A 21,875-nucleotide genomic window follows, 5' to 3' on the forward strand; every position below is an offset into this window, starting at 1 on the left:
ATTAAGAAATGTGTTTAATGACATACAGCTAGCAAATGGATGAACAAACCTGGCTGTCTGGCTTCAGAGACCTTAATTTTTTTTTTAATAAACTGTACTGGAGTGTAGGTGATTTACAATGTTGTGTTAGTTTCAGGTTTACAGCAAAGTACACCTGAAACTGTACACAGAACAGTACAAAGTACATAGTAGTGTATATAAGCCAAGCTCAACCTCCCAATCCATCCCTTCCCCTAGCACTGCCCCTCTGGTAACCCTAAGCTTGGTTCTGAAATTGAATGCAAATAAAAACAAAAATAAACAAATAGGGACCTAATTAAACCTAAAAGCTTTTGCATAACAGAGGAAATTATAAAAACGAAAAGACAACCACAGACTGGCAGAAAATCTTCGCAAACAAAGCGACAGACAAGGGATTAATCTCCAAAATACACAAATATCTCATACAGCTTTTGATATATCAAAAAATGGCAGAAGATCTAAATAGACATTTTCCCAAAGAAGACAGAAGGCCAAAAAACACACGAAAAATTGTTCAACATCACTAATTATTAGAAAAATGCAAATCAAAACAACGTAATGAGATATCACCTTACACCAATCAGAATGGCCATCATCATAAAGTCTACAAACAGGAATTTCCGTTGTGGCTCAGCAGGTTAAGAACCCGACTAGTATCCATGAGGATATGGGTTCGATTCCTGGCCTCGCTCAGTGGGTTAAGGATCCAGCAGCTTAGATCCTGAGTTCTGTGGCTGTGGTGTAGGCTGGCAGCTACAGCTCTGATTCAACCCCTAGCCTGGGAACTTCCATATGCTGTAGGTGCACCCCTTAAAAAAAAAAAAAAAATCTACAAACAATAAATACCGGAGAGGGTGTGGAGAAAAGGGAACCTTCCTACTCCACTGGTGGGGATGTAGGTTGGTTCAACCACTATGGAGAGCTCTGTGAAGGTACTTTAAAAAACTATAGGACTATCATTTGATCTAGCAATCCCACTTCTGGGGATATACCCAGAAAACTATTAATTTGAAAGGATACACTTGCTCCAATGTTCACTGCAGCACCATTTACAATAGCCAATACAGGGAAGCAATCCAAATGTCCATCAACAGAGGATTGAATAAAGAAAATGTGGTACATATATACAATGGAATATTATTTGGCCATAAAAAAGAATAAAACAATGCCATTTGCAGCAACATAGGTGGACTTAGAGATGTGATTAATAGTGAAATAAATCAGATAAAGACAAATATGAGATCAATAATCATGTGGAATCTAATAAAAGTGATATAAAGGAATTTATTCAGAGAACTTATTTTTAACTCAACATTACACTGCCTTTGCAAAGGTGACTGAAATACATCAATGGGCCATGCCAAAAAATATATATGCATTCAGATATTCATATGAGTTAAACGTACTGCTTTCTTGATGGTGACAACTTGTACTATTGTTTCTTTTGTTTCCATATCATCCTGCACTTGTCATAATCTGACTTCACTTCCAACAATTCTAGACTGAAGCATTAGCCTCCACTGATATCATTAGTACTGTCTTTGACTAATAGCAAAGCCCTAGAGACAGCTGCATCAAGGAACTTCCTACTGCTAGCTGTGGGAGGTTGCAGAATTAAACGAGCACATCTAGGAATTAGAAGTGTCACGATATACACTAAGCCTGTTACTGCTAATGGCATCAGCTGCCAGTAAATAGGCATTTGTTATTATTGATCCTGATGACTCAGTGGTTATCAACTGAGGTCTATTTTAGCATCCAGCCCCCACTCCTTCAGCAATGTCTACAGACATCTCCGGTTGTTAGGGCTGGGGATGGCATGCTGCTGGCATCTCGAAGGCAGGAATGTCGCCAGATGGCCTACAATGCACAGGATAATTCCCCACAATAAAAAATCATACAGCCCAATACGTCAAAGTGTCAAGGCTGAAAGACCCCTGTAAAGAGCCTGATGGGTCTTAATACTTACTTTAATGGCATGAAGGAAACCCATTTCAAAGCATAGGACCAACTGTATTGGGGTGAAAACCTCCCCCATGTCCTCCTTTGGTAAACCACTTACCACTATCCATCACTCACTCCAATGAACTTTCTCAACAGGACAACAGCTATTGCATGGCTCATAAAGCTGCTCACAGTTTGACCCCTACCCGCTTCTCCAGCCACTCTGCAGACCGTATTCTGCCCTAACTTTCTCCAAACTGGCCACCTAAATGTCTACTTACTTCATCCTCACCCTCACAGTGCAAAGTAACTCTTCTTCCTGTAAATTCAACTCCTAGTCTACAGCCTTTTCTCCAGCTGCCCAAGACCAAGGCTAAAAGAAAAAAGCTCATGTAATTTTTTCTGGCATAACTTATGTTTTTCAAATCCTGACATTAACATTATAAAAAGCTTTACATTTGATGATCAGCATTTATGGGTGAACACCTCAAGGAAAATAAAAGATGCAACATAAACAAAAGTTGATCCAGGAGTTCCCATCATGGCACAGTGGAAACGAATCCGACTAGGAAACATGAGGTTGTGGGTTTGATCCCTGGCCTCGCTCAATGGGTTAAGGATCTGGCATTTCTGTGAGCTGTGGTGTAGTTCGCAGACATGAATTGGATCTTGCGTTGCTGTGGCTGTGGTGCAGGCCAGCAGCTACAGCTCCAATTTGACCCCTAGCCTGGAAACCTCCATATGCTGCGGGTGTGGCCATAAAAAGAAAAAACAAAAAAAATTCATCCAAAGACAAAAAATCTATCTTAATAATGCAAGAGAACACATACTGAAAATAAGCTTCTTCTTTTTTTTTTTTTTTTTTTTTTTTTTGTCTTTTTGCCTTTTCTAGGGCCCCTCCTGTGGCATATGGAGGTTCCCAGGCTAGGGGTCTAATCGGAGCTGTAGCCACCGGCCTGCACCACAACTTCAGCAATGCAAGATCCAATTCATGTCTGCGAACTACACCACAGCTCACAGCAACGCTGGATCCTTAACCCACTGAGCAAGGCCAGGGATTGAACCCGCAACCTCATGGTTCCTAGTCGGATTCGTTAACCACTGCGCCACGACGGGAACTCTGAAAATAAGTTTCTTGATGTTATCTACATATTACATGATTAATGACAGAACCTAATTTCTAAAACGCCTTTAGAACAAGATAAAAACTTTTAAAGGAAGTAAAAGGAAGTCTTAGCCTTAATCAGACTTCTGGAATAATACAAGGCATTATATCTTCTAAAATACATGCACTTAACATTGTTCTTTAATTTACCACCAAGCAGGCAAAAATAAAGTGGTATAATAATAAATGTAAAGTTGTTCCAACTGTTTCTTAACATCTACCATTTTTTAAAAAGTTATTTGAAAATTCATTAAAAGGTACTGTGAAGGAGTTCCTGTTGTGGCTTAGTGGGTTAAGGACCCAACACGGTCTCTGTGAGGATGTCGGTTTGATCTCTGGCGGGCTTGGCAGGTTGAGGATTTGGCGTTGTGCAAGCTGCGGCGTAAGTCCCAGGTGCTGGTGGGATCCGGCCTTGCTGTGGCTGTGGTGTAGGCTCCGGGTGCAGCTCTAATTTGACCCCTGGCCCAGGAACTTCCATATGCCACAGGCGCAGCTACAAAAAAAAAAAAAAAAAAAAAAAAAAAAAAGGCACTGTGAAATGTTTCCAATGCTCAGTAGGCATTCTGTTCTGCTATCAAGCAGTTATATTTTCTTCATTTAAAGGACTGCATTCTCAATTTCAGTCTAACCTAGACAAAAGAGCACTGAATAAATAGTGTGAAAACAGAAAAAGAGAACCCACAAATATTCAACTCTAATTGTTCTAGCTGTGACTTCAGACAGTGAAGGTCACAGTGCTTAGTGCACGAATTATGCATGTCAACAGAGACCATATTTTGTTCCAATATCAAAAAGCACAAATGCCTTTTGTATGATATGAAATTATTTACATTTTTGTTTGCCTACAAAAAGAGAAAGAAATTTCATTAAGCCCATAATTCAAAAGTCTTTGAAATTTCCTTCTGTATTAGTAAAAATATGATCTTTAAAAAAAAGTTAATGTATGATAAAGTTAATTTAACATAGTTCAAAACTATTAGGTGACTAAGCCTATGCATGAGGTCTCAGAACTAACCAAAGTATCAGAAGACACAGATTTAAGGATCAGCTCTGCTCCTTTTTATAACTTTACGGAAGTCACTGTACTTCTGAAGTTTCCATTTCCTCATTTATAAAATACGATTATTAACCTCACCTAACATATAGTCATGATAAGACTCAAATGTGAAACTGCTTTGAAAACAGAGAATGCTATATAAAGATGTTAAAATTATAGCACACTGATTTCAGCCAAGGACCAACAGGACTGCCATAGTCCCATCAACACTGGCATTTCCTAGCACAGCTCCTCCTAGCTTTCTAACTATGGGAATCCAATTACATTCCTCTAATACAGACCAGTATCAAGACAGAGGTGAATTCTGGTTACAAATGTCACTGTCTGTAGCCAAGTGTTTTTTTCTTTTTTATCTTGGTAATGTCACAGTTTTAAAAGGAGGATGATCATCATTACATTAGGATGGATAAAGCAAATATGGTCGAGTCCAATTACTGAATGTGGATGCTGAGTGGGGAATTCACTCATCATCCATATTCACCTTTATTTCATATGCTACAACTTTTTCTTAACAAATGGTTTAATCTACTTGTATCAACACCTATTTGTCATGTATTTTCAACCACTTTGTACTTGAACAGTGCATTTCAGATCTCCCAAGTTTCTCCTCTTCCGTGTCTCATTCTCATTCCTGGGTCAGGCCAAACCTAGCCACTCGTGACCACTTGAACGGCATTTCCTCCCACCCTTTCCTCACTGACTCAGTTCCAGCTGGAGCCCTCAACCGCTGTTCCTCAAACATACAGATCTTTTTTTTGTCTTTTGTCTTTTCAGGGTCACACCCATGGCATATGGAAGTTCCCAGGCTAGGAGTCAAATGGGAGCTACAGCAGCCAGCCTATGCCACAGCCACAGCAACGTGGGATCCAAGCCGAGTCTGCAACCTACATCACAGCTCACGGCAATGCCGGATCCTTAACCCACTGAGCAAGGCCAGGGATGGAACCCGCAACCTCATGGTTCCTAGTCAGATTCATTTCCGCTGCGCCACGACGGGAACTCCTCAAACATACAGGTCTTATTCTGCTGTTTCCTCTTTCTCCCAGATTTTCATAGGACTCTCCCACCTCATTCAGGTTTCTGCTTAAACAGCATGTAAGAGCAGCCTGCCCTGACCAAGTGATGTAAACAGCATTTCATGTCACTCTTCAGCTGCTTACCCTGCTTTATAGCAGTAAAGACTACATCATACATTGAACAGATTCAGCTTGGATCCTGCCTTGCTATGGCTGTGGTGTAGGCCGGCAGCTTCAACTCCGATTGGACCCCTAGCCTGGGAACCTCCAAATGCCATGGGTGTGCCCCCCTCCAAAAGACTCCATTATATTATACAATAATTTCTGGATATGTTTAACATATCTGTCTCCTTCTCCTTTTACAACATAAAAGCCACCTCCTGACACAATCCTGCCATGATCTAAACTCTCTTCTTTCCACCAATCATGCATCTTCAGATACCCTATGAAATCAAACCGAATCCCTCACACTCCTCCATACACGTCTCTCAGTTTCCTTTCTGTGACTCTGCCCAGGCAGTGACCATCATCATCCACGTGCTCAATTCTACCCACACTCTAAGAGTCAGTTCAAACACCACCTTCACTCATGTTCCTGGCTGATCCTCCTCTGACCTGCCCCAGTCCTTCATCTGTCCTACTCCAAAGGCATTATTATCCTACATTTTATTTATTTAAATTTTCCTCTACTAGTCAACAGGCAGCTTGAGTGCAGGATCTGAACTAATTCAATTTTAGACTGCTGAGTTACTTACATAAAAGGGAATGCAAATATCTGTTTATTTTTCTTGGCTATTAGAAATTAGTATGTGTATTACTGTGACTACATCATAGGGCAGAGAGATAAGAAGAATTCATGCAATAATTCTAGGATACACTAATAAATACCTAATACAACTACTCTGGTTTTTTGCTGTTGTTAAAAATGCATGTTTTCCCAACTTCCCTGCTTCTATCTTTAAATAATTCTTCCCTAGTAAGTTTCTTAAATTTAGTCATCCTTCCCACTTTACCTTGGGTTCAAATCACAGTTCTTTTTCTCATTAGCTACAGTAACTCTTCCAGGTCTCTGCTGCCTAATCTATAAAATGAGGGAGAAAAACCTCAACCACAAACAGGTTATTATAGTATTAAGTCAGATGATATATGTAAAAGCCCAGTATAATGCCTGGCACCAAGTAGGCTCTCAGTGAATAGTGCCTATTAGGTGATTACTTCTTCTATAGATATAGAAGCAGCGGGTTTTAAACACATTTCAAGGTGTAAGGTTTGAATATTAAAAATACACAAACAAAATCCATCTTTATCTACTCAAGACCAGAATAGAGTACAAAGCAAGCAAAGCTCACGTTGTCTCCTTTCTTAATTCAAAAGAAAAAACCAACAACTGATGTCATTTAAAAAACAAAACAAAAAACCAGGAGTTCCCATTGTGGCTAAACAGGTTAAGAGCCTAACTAGTATATCCATGAAGATGGGGGTTCAATCCCTCCACTCAGTGGGTTAAGGATCCAACATTGCCGTGAGTTATGGGGTAGGTTGCAGACCCGCCTTGGATCCTGTGTTGCTGTGGCTGTGGTGTAGACTGGCAGCTGCAGCTCCGATTCAGCCCCTAGCCTGGAAACTTCCATATGCAGCAGGTGCAGCCCTAAAAAAAAAAAAAAAAAAAAAACCATGAGAAGAAGAAAGCATGATGGACCCTATTGGGATAGACATCTTAATGAAATCACTTGATTGAGAGGAAATAACATGAGTTTTGCAATTAACTACCTGAGTGATGATAAGCAAAGGCAATTTATAGAATCTACATGAACTTTAAGTCTCTTCTTATTCAGAGGTGATAAATGTTTATGACTCAGTTCAAAATGCTCAAGTTTTTTTTGTTTTTGTTGTTGTTTTGTTTTGTTTTTAAAGAAATGAAAAGTATCACTCAGGTCATTGTATTCTATTCCTAAGAAACCAATGTCCCTATATCATTTACATTAGTGGAGTCAGGATTAATTCATTCACCAAATTGATCATCACTGATGTGCCAGGCTCTTCTAGGATTAGTCTGAATTATTGAAAAGTCTAATGTACAGAACATTTAATTAAGAGTTAAAGTGGTCCTGCTGTGTAGCACTGGGAACTATGTCTGGTCACTTATGATGGAGCATGATAATATATACAAGTATGTGTAACTGGGTCACCCTGCTGTAGAGTAGAAAACTGACAGAACACTGTAAACCAGCTATAATGGAAAAAATAAAAATCACTATATAAAAACAAAACAAAGAAAAGAAACTATATTTAAAAAAGAAAAAGAAAAAAAAAAAAAAGATTTCAATTGGTACAACCACTATGGAAAAGAGCATGGAGGTAGTACCTCAGAAAACTAAATACAGAAATGTCATATGATCCAGCATCCCACTCCTGAGCATATATGCAGACAAAACTTTCATTCAAAAAGATACATGGGAGTTCCAGTCGTGGCTCAGTGGAAACGAATCCAACTAGGAACCATGAAGTTGCGGGTTCGATCCCCAGCCTTGCTTAGTGGGTTAAGGCTCCAGTGTTGCTGTAAGCTGTGGTGTAGGTTGAAGACGCAGCTCAGATCCTGCGTTGCTGTGGCTGTGACGTAGGTCAGCAGCTGTAGCTCCGATCTGACCCCTAGCCTGGGAACCTCCATATGCCATGGGTATGGCCCTAAAAAGCAAAAAACAAACAAAAAAAAAACCCATGCATCCCTATGTTCACTGCAGCACTATTCACAACAGCCAAGACATGGAAACAACCTAAATGTCCATCAAGAGGTGAACAGATTAAGAAGACGTAGTACATATATACAAGGAATACTACACAGCCACAAAAAGAACAAAATAATGCCATCTGCAGCAACATGGACAGAACTAGAGACACTCAGGCTAAGTGAACTAAGTCAGAAAGAGAAAGACAAATACCATATGATATCACTTACATGTGGAATCTAAAATATGGCACAAAAGAATCTACAGAACAAAAACAAACTCATGGACACAGAGAACAGACTTGTGGTTGCCAAGGCAGGGGACAGGGAGTAGGATGGACTGGGAGTTTGGGGTTAGTAGATGCAAACTACATCTGGAATGGATAAGCAATGAGGTCCTGCTGTAGAGCACAGGGAATTATATCCAATCACTTGTGATGGAACACGATGGAAGATATTACAAGAAAAAGAATGTGTGTATATATATATATACACACACACACATATATATTACTGGGTCACTTTCCTGTACAGCAGAAATTGACAGAACACTGTAAATCAACTATAATAAAATGTTTTTAATGAAAAAAAAAGTTAACGCCCATGGAATTCCCATTGTGGCTCAGCAGATTAAGAATCCAACATAATGGTCATGAGGATACAGGTTCAATCCCTGGCCTCGTTCAGAGGGTTAATGATCCAGGACTGCCATAAGCTGCTGTGTAGGCCACAGATGCGGCTCAGATCTGGTGTTGCTGTGGTTGTGGTGTAGGCCGGCAGCTGCAGCTCCAATTCAACCCCTAGCCTGAGAACTTGTATATGCCACAGGTGTGGCCATGAAAAGAAAGGAAAAAAAAAAAGTTAATGGCCAAATACATATAGAGTTATAATCTATTAAAAGAGGAATTCTTATAAAGTAAATCTGATCCCCAAAATGTTTTCATTAAGGATACTGAAAAAAGAGGATTTAAGTTAGTAGAATACTAATAAATGGGAAACTTTAAAGCCACAAAATATTCCTAAATCCTACTATGGTTAACTGTAAACTCAATACAATGCTTTTAAATTTGGATATAAACTTAGATTATACTCACACACCTGGCCTTTTTCTAAGTACAATATTCCTTATGGATGCCGCATATTTGCGCATGGCTAAAAACACAGGCAATGTCTAACATAAATTGTAATGTTAATTTACACACAAATTTGAATAATCAATTACTCAGCAGTGAATTCCTTCAGATCACTGACATCCAGGCCTACCTCTCTATCGAGCAGGAAATTTCTAGTTTAGCGTCTATCCAAGTGACGTTCATGTATATGAAACTCACAGTGGTAAACCACAAAGAGAATACTTTCATTTATTATTATGAGTCAGTTCCTTCCTGTAATTCACAAACTTTCTTTGATGATCTCTCAAAAGTATAGATCATAAAAAGTCAAATCCACTAGTTAAGACAAATATAGTATAATTCCCAAGTTCTCAGAACTAAATATAACCAAAATGCTGCTTTGACAAATGGCAAAAAGCCAAACTATTTTAAATCACAAAGAATCCTGAATCCTCCACAGATAATACATATTTTGCCAATCAGAACTCATTTTTGACTTTGGGGCCCAAATTATCTAGCTCTGAATCCTACGTGAAAGCTCATCATACAGACTCAGTATCTTGGCTTGATGATGAAACACTGTGGCTAGCACTGTGCCACACACACAGATGGCAAACTGGTTCAGAAACACTGCACCTGCAGCTGAAAGAACCCATGCTGCATTCCAGTCTTGCAGTTACTTTAAGTCAGTCACTACCTCTCTGAAAGTTAAATATGTTCGACAAATAAATGGGGGAAATAATCATTGTTCTAGTTACCTATCTGAATTGTGTCACATCAGATCAGATCGAGGTGGGACAATATGAACGTGCTCTGTAAATCTTTAAGCACTATAAATTTCAGAGCGGTTACAGGATTAGGTGTTCAAAAATATATCTGATGACTTGAATTCAGTATCAAATTTATTTCTTAATCTCTCTCTAGTCTAATGAACTACAACAGTGGCTCTTCAGTGGAATATATTAGAATCACCTGTAAACCTCCAAAAAAAAAAAAAAAAATACACACAGCCCACTAGTGAAGTCCAGAACTCAGTATTTTTTAAAATGCTATACTTGGATTCTGATGAATAACTAACTATAGGGAGTACATGGAAGTAGATGAGCTCAAATGTGAACCAGCTACTACTATTATTGCAATAGAAACTTCATTTCATATTTCAACTTAAAATTATAGTTGACCCAATTTTATGTTCTTTTTTTTTTTTTTTTTTTTTTTCTTTTTCTTTTTGTCTTTTTAGGGCAGTATCCATGGCATATGGAGGTTCGCAGGCCAGGGGTTGAATCGGAGTTGTAGCTGCCATAGCTGCCGGCCTACACCACAGTTCAGGGCAATGCCAGATCCTTAACCCACTGAGCGAGGCCAGGGATCAAACCTGCATCCTCATGGATGCTAGTCGTTAACCACTGAGCCCGGAACTCCGTATGTTCATTTTTACGGGACAGGTATTTTCTAGAATTTCATATGCCCAAAGGCAAATGGTAACTTACTTCTAATCATAAAGAAATATCTTTTATCTCAGCCCTTTCCTGTGCCTATGTGTGTGGGAGAGTTTATTCAGAATGGCACATGCTTAGACAAAGTCAATTTGGACAGTCTAAATTTGATTGAGATGGGTTTGATATAGATATATTTTAAAAAAATATATAAATACCACCCAATCACCTCAGAATTAGACTTGACCTCTTCTGTGGCTGGTTTAGATGTGCCAAGAGTTGTAGTATCATTGCTGCAGTCAGACATACCTAAAAGTAAAATGTGTTAAGCACACATTAAATTGATTGTCAAAAGAGCTGTATCATTTCACCAATATTCTTACAAATACTCCACAACCTAAATCATTCATCTGCAGTCAGAATTTGCTTTGCAAATATATAATCATGAGTATCTATTGACCGTAATAAGTAAACAATTCTAAAAACAAAAATTCAGGAAAAGTTTTTATGCAGAATGTAAAAATGCATACCTTAATGACTAAAAAATAATTTTATAAAATCATTTTAGATATGAACCGATTTAAAAGATCAGCGTGTCAACTTGACTTGATAGATGAAAAAACTGAGATCCAAAGACGTCTGAAGTCTAAATATTAGTGAGGTAATGGCTTCTATAAAATCAAAATTTTAGACCAGAACTCGTCTTCCACCTCCCTGGCCAGTGCTCTTAAGTACTGATAGCAGATATGACTGTTCATTGTCAAAGTAAAACATCGTACTCAGATTTCATTCAATAAAACTTTAACAAGCTATCTCTGTTTCTAACTTATTCAACAACATTTAGACAATGTCAACTGCATGTGAAGAATTCTGCTAGCACTAGGAGAAAGAAAAGTAAAATCTAACTCAGGTTATAAGAATATAGTCAACCTTCCATATCCACGGGTCCAAATGAAGATCAAAAATACTTGAAAAAATTCCAGAAAGTTCCAAAAAGCGAAACTTGAATTTGCCATGTACCAGCAACTATTTACACAGCACTTACATTATACTATGTATTATAAGCAATCTAGAAATGGTTTAAAGTATATGGGAGAGGAGTTCCCGTTGTGGCGCAGTGGTTAATGAATCCGACTAGGAACAATGAGGTTGCGGGTTCCATCCCTGGTCTTGCTCAGTGGGTTAAGGATCTGGCGTGGCCATGAGCTGTGGTGTAGCTTGCAGACGCGGCTCGGATCCCGAGTTGCTGGGCTCTGGCGTAGGCTGGTGGCTACAGCTCTGATTAGACCCCTAGCCTGAGAACCTCCATACGCCACGGGAAGCGGCCCTAGAAAAGGCAAAAAGACAAAAAAAAAAATAAAAATAAAAATAAAGTATATGGGAGAATGTGCACATGTCATATGCAAATACTATGCTGTTTTATATAAGAGACTTGAGCATGCTGCAGATTTTGTTATTTGCGGGGTACTAGAATTAATCCCCCTGTAGTTACCTAGGGAGACTATACTCTGAATCTAATAAGAGACAGATAAACAAATAATCATAAGATGCCATATTAGGTACTCTAATGCAGAGAAACACATTTTTACTCAAGAAATATAATGGAAGAAACAATTTTACCATTTGTAAATTGAATCTAATACATACACTAAGAAAATATTACTACATGAACAAGTGGGATTCATCCCAGGAGTACAGGCTGTTCAATTAAGGAATCTATTAATATACAATATAGTCATAAATCTAAGCGGAAAAACCACAGTTTTCTCCATAGACACTGAGAAATCTCTTGACAAAAGCCAACACCCATTAATAAGTCAATACTCAAGGAAAAAGCAAATGGTATCTTAAGAAATAATTAAGAGATAATTTAATAGGAGTCTACACTATGATTTAAATATATATATACAAATATATATACACTTTAATCCTACAACCATTATTTTATTTAACAAAGAAATAACAGAGGCATTTCCGCTAAGAAGAGAAACAATGCAGACACCCAACATTTCTGCTTCTATTCAACCCTCAATGATCAACCAACCCAAGTCAATAGGAGAAATCAATTAGGAGAGTAATAGGTAAAGAAGTAAACCTATTCCTATTTGCAGGTGATGTGATAGTATACCTGAAAACCTTCAAAGAATCAGTAGTAAGACTAACTAAAAGGTGAAAGAATTTAGTGAAAAAAATAGGATACAAAATTAACATACAAAATTCAACAATTTTTAACTATTCTTGGAAAGTAATAATCAGGACATAATGGCAAAGAAAATCCCATTTACAACAACAAAGATTAAATACTTAGGAATAAATTAAATAATGTGTAAAATCTACATGAGAAAAATGTTTAAACACAACTGAGAGACACTAAAGACAGAGCCACTCTCTTGCCTTCTGAGACAGACTGGACTGAGCACATTCTGTCTAAAAAGTGGCCACTCTTGGCTTATGAGATGGCTCACACTCTATCTCAATAAACCTTCTTAGCTATCAAGAAAAAAAAAAAAAGACTAATCAAAATATCCAGGAAAACACTGAAAAAGGAAACTCACAAGGGGACTAGTTTTGTCAGATGTTAAAACATAACCGAAAGCAGCTATACTTTTAAAGCTCTATGGTCATGGCACATGAATAAACAAGGAGACCAGAATTAAAACTCTTGAGCTAGACCAAATATATACGGAAATTTAATATATAATGAAGGCGGCATCTCAGATCACTTAATTAAAGATAGACCTCTCAATAAATAGTGCCAGGAAAACTAGGTAGCCATTGGGAGAAAGACAAAATTAGACCCATATCTTACACCATAGACAAGAATAAACTTCAAACGGATTAGATATAAAAAAAGTGAAACCATAGAAAGTACTAAAAGAAAACAGATGAACTGTGCTTTAAACTTGGTACATGGGAGTTCCCGTCGTGGCGCAGTGGTTAACGAATCCGACTAGGAACCATGAGGTTGCGGGTTCGGTCCCTGCCCTTGCTCAGTGGGTAAACGATCCGGCGTTGCCGCGAGCTGTGGTGTAGGTTGCAGACGCGGCTCGGATCCTGCGTTGTTGTGCCTATGGCGAAGGCCGGTGGCTACAGCTCCGATTCAACCCCTAGCCTGGGAACCTCCATATGCCGTGGGAGCGGCCCAAGAAATAGCAACAACAACAACAACAAAAAGACAAAAAGACAAAAGACAAAAAAAAAAAAAATAAAAAAATAAACTTGGTACATGGAAAGCCATTCTAATTTTAAGAATCTAAAGACAATTTAAAAAATTGATAAATCTGCGTAAATAAGGTTTTTAAAATTGTATAAACATCAGCACTATAAACAAAGATAGACAACTGAAAAACTAGGATAAAATATTCACAACGTATGCCTCAACAGGTTAGTATTCCCAATCTATAAAGAACTCTTAAAAACAAAGGGAAAAAAGACTAAACTCAGAGAGAAAGCAGGAAAAAGACATGAATAGATAATTCACTTTCAGATTAAAAGGGCCTCCAAAATATAAAAAATGATCAAATTCACTCATAATTAGAGAAACGCAAGTTAAAATAACACCGGGACACCATTTCTCATCTATCAGACTGGCAAAAAAAAAAATTTTACATATAACAAAACGTTGCCACTAAGGATGTAAGGAAATAGGCACTCATGTACATGGCTGATGGGAATACAAATCCATATGTGCATTCTGGAGGGAACTTTGGTAATGCCTAACAAAGTCACACATGCACTTACCTTTGGGGCCAGCAGTCCCATTTCTAGGAATCTATCCTGGGAATACATCTCCAACAAGACAAAAATATCTACACACTGCAGCACTCTTCATAACTGTAAAATACTGGAAGCGGCCTAAATATTTGTACATAGGAAAATGACTGAACAAACTATGATACACACAAACAATGAAGTACTGCACAACCTTAAAAAAAAAAAAAAAAAGATTTCTATGATATGGAGACATTTCCAGGAACAGTGATAAGTGAAAAAAGCAAAGTCCAAAAACACCTATAGGTATGCTGTCTCCATATAAGAACAAAGAGGATACGTGAGAATACATGTTTCTACTCACTGGAACAAAAGAACTACAAGAAGAATAAACCAGAAACTAAGGAGATAGATTACCTACAGGGGACAGGTGGGAAAGAAGTGGAAAATAGTAGGAAATGGGAACAAGGTAGCAGGAATAAGGGAGTGACACTTCTCTGAATATACAGTCTTAAATAATTCTCTTAGAACCACTGTAATTTTTACATATCCTTTATAAAAATAATTAAAAGAGAAATTTGAATGGTATAAAATCACTAACAAATGAAACCAAGTGCATTGAAATGACTAATCCGGGAAAGGGGATGAAGGGAAGGAGGGGAAGGAGGGGAAGCGAGGGAAGGGGGAGGAAGAGGGAAAGGAAGGGCAAGAGAATAGAGTATCTTGACTGGACACTCTAACACTAAAGACAAAAAGAATTATATACAAACTCTATCAAAATAGCCAAGTATTTCTCACGGGGCTATGGGTTAATAATTCTGAAATTATGTGCGTAATAGAACAACACAAATATGTAAACAGAATGCAGATACTGAGAACCTGGTTTCTCCCTGGTTGGAGAAAATCGTTATAAACAAAGGAAAAATGCTAAATATAACCTGTGGTATTGGACTGGAATCAGAGTTATCTGTGTAAACACATGGTTTTTAATACATGCATGTGTTAGTATATTATCTGTACACACACACACACAAGCATGTCTATGTAGAGGTTTCCTAGCTTTGTGCACCGAGAAGACCTAAACATAGAAAAGAAAGAGAAAAACAGAACTGCCATCAGGTAAACATCAGAGCATGCTACGTAAAGATGCCCTGACGAATGCTGAAATCAGAGGGCAAGAAGTCTGAGGAGAAACAGGATTTACATCATCTCCAAGTATCTCCCACAAGCTTCCTAACTAAAAAAGGGAAAGACAGTAAGTGGAGAAACTCACAGTTCACAATGAAGAAAGTCAGCAGATCTAATCTAACCACGTGATTAAGTAAACACCAGCAGTAAGACATACTGACAGCACAGTCCCTAGACACACCACACTGAGAAAGACACAAGATCGTTTTTGGGGTATTCTTGCCCCAAATCCAAAAGCTCAGTCTAGTAGTGAGAAAACACTGAACGAACCCCAAAAGAGGAGCATTCTACAAAATAATTGACCAGTACTCTTCAAAACTGTCATGGTCATGAAAGACAATGAAAGTGTGAGAAATGTACAGATTGAGAGATACTACAGGGAAATAACTAAATTCAGTGTAGGTTCCCAGACAGGATCCTATAACAGAAAAATGGCAGTTAGTTGAAAATTTGGTGAAATTCTAATAAGGACTGTGGCTTAGTTAATAATATTATACCAATGTTACCTTCCTATTCTTGATTATATTATGGTCATGTCTGATGTTAGCATTAAGGGAAGGAGGGTAAGAAATATAAGGAAACTCTCTGTATCACTTTTGCAAGTCTAAAATTAGATCAAAATAAGTTTTTTAAAAACAAAAAGGAATTCTGAGCAAAGGCAGATGGAAGAAAATCTCCTCCACTGAGGGAAGAGTGAAAGGAGGGAACCCATGGGGATAGTGAAGAATGGAAAACAGAAGAAAGTTAAGGCAGTTCACTTTTGCTGTCTTCTACTGTCCTGTGAAATAGGAGTTATCACCTGCTCTCCTGTAGCAAACAGCAGCACCAATTAGGAAATTATCACACAGCTCAAGACAAGACCAAATAATAGCTTCAGAATGGGGGCTGGTCACCAGAAAGACCAAGCCATGAGAAGAAGTTTGGAACTTTTAGAGATGAAGAGGGGGTAGAGACTGAGTTAATAATTGATAACACCTTGGTGAAGAAGCCTCCACCAAAAAACCCTAAACTATGGAATCTGGAAAAATTCTATGGTGAACACATCCATGTTCTGGGATCAGGAAATACCCCAACTCACAGGGACAGAATCTCCTGCACTCAAAAGCCCATGTAGCTCCTCATTTGACAGCCACCTGTCTCCTTTATTCCATAATAAACCTATATAATAAATATATAGGTCTTTCCAATATATAATATAGTACCACATATATAGGAAAGACCACACAACCTCAGACAGATCGGGAAACAGGGAATCATATTTCTGAGAATTAGGTACTAAGTCTGTGTTTTGTTCATGTGAGTTAAATGCTCTGACCTCCACATTTTTTAAAGTCTGTTTGTCTATAACTTTAATAATATACCCAGTAATGGCAAGATTTAAAGTTAATGACTTGTTCACTAAACTTATGGTGATACTCACTTCATGATGTATGTAAATCAATTATGCTGTACACCTTAAACTTACACAGTGCTGTACTGCAATTATATCTCAATAAAACTGGAAGAAAAAAATACAACTTATGGTGACAGGAAAATGAAAAAGTCAAAGATTTCAATTTGAGCCATTAAGATATATGTTTTCTGATCTTTACGTGAATTTAAAGTTATCTCTAAAAGTTGTCTTCAAAATAAAATAAGTTATTATTAGAAAACGACCATCAATGTTGAGGCTTCACAGGTTTGGTTTATACTGGAGGCCAAAAATGCCTTCTATAAGTCAGTCAGAGGTATTCATTAACTAATGAGTGTAAGAACCAATGACCTATAAAGTGAATTACTAATTAGCATTAGGAAAAAAATGCCTAATTAATATTACCTGAAGTTTATAATTCACCCAACTGTTTGGAGTTGTTTTTGATTTATTACCAAAATCACATTTTGCTATCTATAAATTGAATAGACTAGATCTATCCAGAGGAAACTATCTAAGAACTTTAAATGAGGAAGAATTCTATACCCTATAACTGTTAAGTGCATTTAGGGTTGTCCCATGGCCCAAGGAAGAGAGGGGCAGGAGGTAAGAGATTTGCCAGGATCCTGGAAGCAACAAAAGACTATGGATAGCAGAAAAGAAAAAAATTGCCTTTACAATCTTCATAATGCCAGTGAGTTAAAGATCAGAAGTCTAATACTAAAGGACCTATGTATGGGATGAGTGCTGAATAGAAATTATAACATGAGTATTTCAAATTAAGGCTCTCACATACCACAGGAGGCTCAAGACATAGGAAAGCAGATATAAACAGGGCAGACATAAACATAGCACATCACACTGGAATGAGAATTTATATTTTTTAATGAAAATAAGTATGCTATTATGGAATCTAAAACAAAATTTACTTGGATAAAATATACATAAGCCTTCTAAAAATTTTCTTGAATTTTTATGATGAAAAGAAACATCTAAAGAGTTATTCCTTCTGGGGGTACTTTAGCTTAAAAAGTTGGAGAAGTACTATAAATAATTATGATATATGGGACCGAGGAGTTGGAAAATATACCCAAAATACGTTAGTTTTGTTTTAGTCAAAACCATTCAAAACAGTGGTTTTTTTTAATGAGGAAAGTTTCCTTAACATGGGGAAAAAACTCCTTTCCCTACTGTCAAGGCAAATGATATTGAACTGAGAAGGGTCTGCCACACAACATGTTCAAACTTTTCTTCCACAAGCATAATCAAATAAGAAGAAATAAGATAAAGAATCATTTACATTATGCTGCTGTCTTTATGTCAACAACTATCTGATATCTGTAAAAGCTATTTGGTCAGACACTTCTAAGTCCTTTTAGATAGTGATAAATTAAGTTCAGGTTGCTCATTAAGATAAACACATCAGTGTAGATAATTCAAAAGTAGAAAGCTTTGACAAAATCTGGTTAATTCTCAAGTATACGCAGTAATGAGAAACAACTTAAAAATCAATTTATCAGATACTCAACCATTCTCATCCTGACCATTGTTATCAACTTCTAACCAAGTCACAAAATTAACAGTTTGAAGAAGTCTTTTTATTTTCCCCATTAGGATTGTGTTACTGAGAAACTAATGAGAAGTAAAACGATAAGACTCTCAAAACTAAAGGACTACCTGAAAAGAAAACTAGCTGTAAATAAATTGAATTATTCAGTGTACTGTGGCCTCATTCTTCATACATAGCTAGCTAAGTTCCAAAACATTAGCAGTGAAGCCAATCAAGAGAACTGGAGTGACCTTAATTCTGCTACTAAATAATCCTCTCAATATTCACAGATAATTTTTTTTCAATGGGAAAAAGCTCAGAGTAAATAATCTAAGAATACAGCTTAATATAGATTCAGATAGTTACATATAGAAATATTTACACATGTGTGTACATACATGAGTTAGTGTATATTTTCTAGAAGCAATCTCAGCAATGAGTACTCATAGTGCCCAGGTCTTAGTTTGTGCTACCATTCTCCAGTAAAGGGAACCAGCCTCCTTGGAGAAATGGGCAGTTTAGGACTGACGCTGGATATATACAAGGTGAGCATGGAGCATCTCGTAGTGCTAGAGAGTAAGAAATTGCTTTAAAAAACAAACAAAAAACTTATGACAAAACAACAACAAATCTCAAAAACCCCAATGGCCAACGCTGGAACAATCTGAACAGCAAAATAAAATAAAGGAGTTCCCATTGTGGCTCAGCAGTAATGAACCCAACTAGTATCCATGAGGATGCTGGTTTGATCCCTGGCCTTGCTCAGTGGGTTAAGGATCTGGCATTTCCATGAGCTGTGGTATCGGTTGCAGATGTGGCTCAGATCCTGCGTGGCTGTGGCTGTGGTGTAGGCCAGCAGCTGTGGCTTTGATTTGAAACCTAATCTGGGGACCTCCATATGCCACAGGCAGCCTTAAAAAAGCCAAAAACTAAAAAAATAAAGTAATACTGGCTTATAACACAAAGTATAAAATAAATAGCCATGAATCAATCCTGATATAAATAAGTGACTGAATAAATTAATAAACGGGAGAGACAAGGCAAATCTCCTTTGCGGAAGAATTCCAAAAAATGTGTGGACATACTCTACTGTTAAAAGGTAGAACACAACCCCTTACATGTTAAATGCGTACTTCACATAACGACTTTTTTTCTCAAAAGTACAACAGGCAGAGGGAGGGAGGAAAAAGTAACTTTAGAGTGAACAAACCTGACACTGTCGAAAACCAGCTGCTTAAGGTTCCATCAACGATGGTAGGGCACACTGATAGGATTTACTCTTGATATGACAGGAGACTGGCACTTTACTTCGGTGCTCTTTCTCCCTAAGACACATTACCCACCCTAACCATGAGAAAAGAATCAGACAAATCCCAACTGAGGGAGCATCTACAAAACACCTGACCGGTAATCCTCGAAACTAGCAATGTGTCACTAAAAAAGACGAATCTGAGAAACTGACATATGACAACTAAATTTTGGATTTATTCCTGGATGGAATCCTGGAATAGAAAATCCTGGGATAGAAAAAAAGATATCAAGAGAAAACTGAGGCAATCAGAGCACATTAGGTAATAATGTACGAAAACTGGTTCATCAATTGTGACAAATGTAGCATACTAATGTAATACAGTAATAATGTGGGGAACTGGAAATGCTGTACATAGGAAATGCTGTACAGTATCTCCACAGTAATTCTATAAATCTGACACTATTCTAAAATAAGAGTTTACAGGAGTTCCCACCGTGGCACAGAGGGTTAAAGATCTGACACTGTCTCTATGGTGGTACAGGTTTGAGCCCTGGCCTGGCATAGTAGGTTACGGATGCCACATTGCTAGGGCAGTGGCTCAGATTCAATCCCTGGCTGGGAACTTCCATATGCCATGGGTGTGGCAAAAAAATAACATAAAGAAATAAAAGAAAATAAGTTTCTTGAAAAATAACCCAAAAAACACTGCGCTATGTTTTAAATTATTATTGTTTTTAATAATATAAATTTATATTAAATTATTTTCATGCATTTGGAAAAAAAGTATAACTGACAACTATTATATTTAGAAATATTTATATTCAAAATCCTCTATTACAAAACTCCATGAACTGAAATCTCTGAAACCATCAACTTGGAAATTCAATCGATATTTAGGTGTCAGGCACTGAGCTAGGTCCTAGGAGTCAATAATAAGCCAAAAAAGGGAGTTCCCGTCGTGGCTCAGTGGTTAACGAATCCCACTAGGAACCATGAAGTTGTGGGTTCGATCCATGGCCTTGCTCAGTGGGTTAAGGATCCAGCATTGCCGAGAGCTATGGTGTAGGTCACAAATGAGGCTCAGATCTGGCGTTGCTGTGGCTCTGGTGTAGGCCAGCATCTACAGCTCTGATTAGACCCCTAGCCTGGGAACCTCCATATGCTGCGGCTGTGGCCCTAGGAAAGAAAAAAAAAAAAAAGCCAAAAAAGAAAATTAAGATGCGTACCTGTCTTCATGGAGCATGGAGGTAGTGGAAGATAAAATCCTATAATCACACATATAAATGTAAATCACGACTGCAAGAAATGTACAATGTTACTACCTAGTCTGGGAGGTTAGAATGTTTCCTAAGGAAGCAAAACTTTAGTTGAGGTGTGAAGGAGAGCTAGGAGCCAACAAGTGAAATCAAAATAAAGAGTGGTCCAGACAGGGAGAAAGGCACATGCAAAGACCTTGTAATGCCACCAGCAAGACAAGTACAAAGGACTAAGGAAGGCCTACATGGGTGAAATGGAGAGTGAAGCAGAACATGGTAAAAGATAAGGCTGGAGAGCTAAGCACTGTTAAGGAGTTTTGTTTTTAATCATAAAAGCAATGAGAAGCCATAAAAAGACTGGGGGGTAGGGAAGAGTGACAATCAGATGTGTGTTTCAAAATAAATCACTGCCTTCAGGATGGATAATGGATTAGAGAAGGGCTGAAACAGAAGTGGGCAGACAAGAATGAAGGCTACTATAGAAATTTCAGGCAAGATGATGGTAACAAACTAAAGCAGTGACAGTAGCAGACAGATTCAAGAGATATTTAGAAAGAAAGGAAGATTAATAAAACTTGTTGAAGGGAGTTATTAAGACTCACTCCTACTTTGCTGGATTTTCCAACTGGAAAGATAAAGAAGTCATTCACTGAAATAAAAAACAAAGAAAGAGGACCAACATTTTGGAGGGTTTTGGGAGTGAGGGAGAAATCAGTTTAGTTTCGACCTTATATTTGAGATATTTTTAATATATTCAATAGAGGAGCCAACTAGAAAGCAAGATACACAGAGCTGGAACTCAGAGGAGACAGAAAACACTCATGTCCTTAGAAGAACTGACATCTTTATCCCAGAAAAGCGGCTAACTATAATCCCCAAACATCCAAGAACAACATTAGACTACGACCATCTGGATTTAGTTAAAACATAAAGCTGAGAACGTGGCAATAATATTTCATTAGCTAAAACAAAAACTGAGAGGCACCATGGGGGGACAGAGAGATTTTTCAATCTTGGTTCAATAGTATATAT

At 37.8% G+C, this 21,875-nt stretch overlaps 1 protein-coding gene across 19 annotated transcripts in view; it reads right to left on the reverse strand.

Moving 5' to 3' along the window:
- ARFIP1 (ADP ribosylation factor interacting protein 1) overlaps positions 1-21,875 on the reverse strand; it is a 101,824-nt gene that overhangs the window by 73,934 nt on the left and 6,015 nt on the right. For 10 of the 19 annotated variants that reach the window (XM_021100361.1, XM_021100370.1, XM_021100371.1 and 7 more), the window contains exon 2: positions 10,706-10,785. In XM_021100361.1, the coding sequence (XP_020956020.1) occupies positions 10,706-10,783 (78 nt within the window). In that variant the 5' untranslated portion in view covers positions 10,784-10,785. 19 annotated transcript variants of the gene reach the window in all.

This window comes from Sus scrofa, chromosome 8 (genome assembly GCF_000003025.6).
Source record: "Sus scrofa isolate TJ Tabasco breed Duroc chromosome 8, Sscrofa11.1, whole genome shotgun sequence".
Classification (NCBI taxonomy): Eukaryota; Metazoa; Chordata; class Mammalia; order Artiodactyla; family Suidae; genus Sus; species Sus scrofa.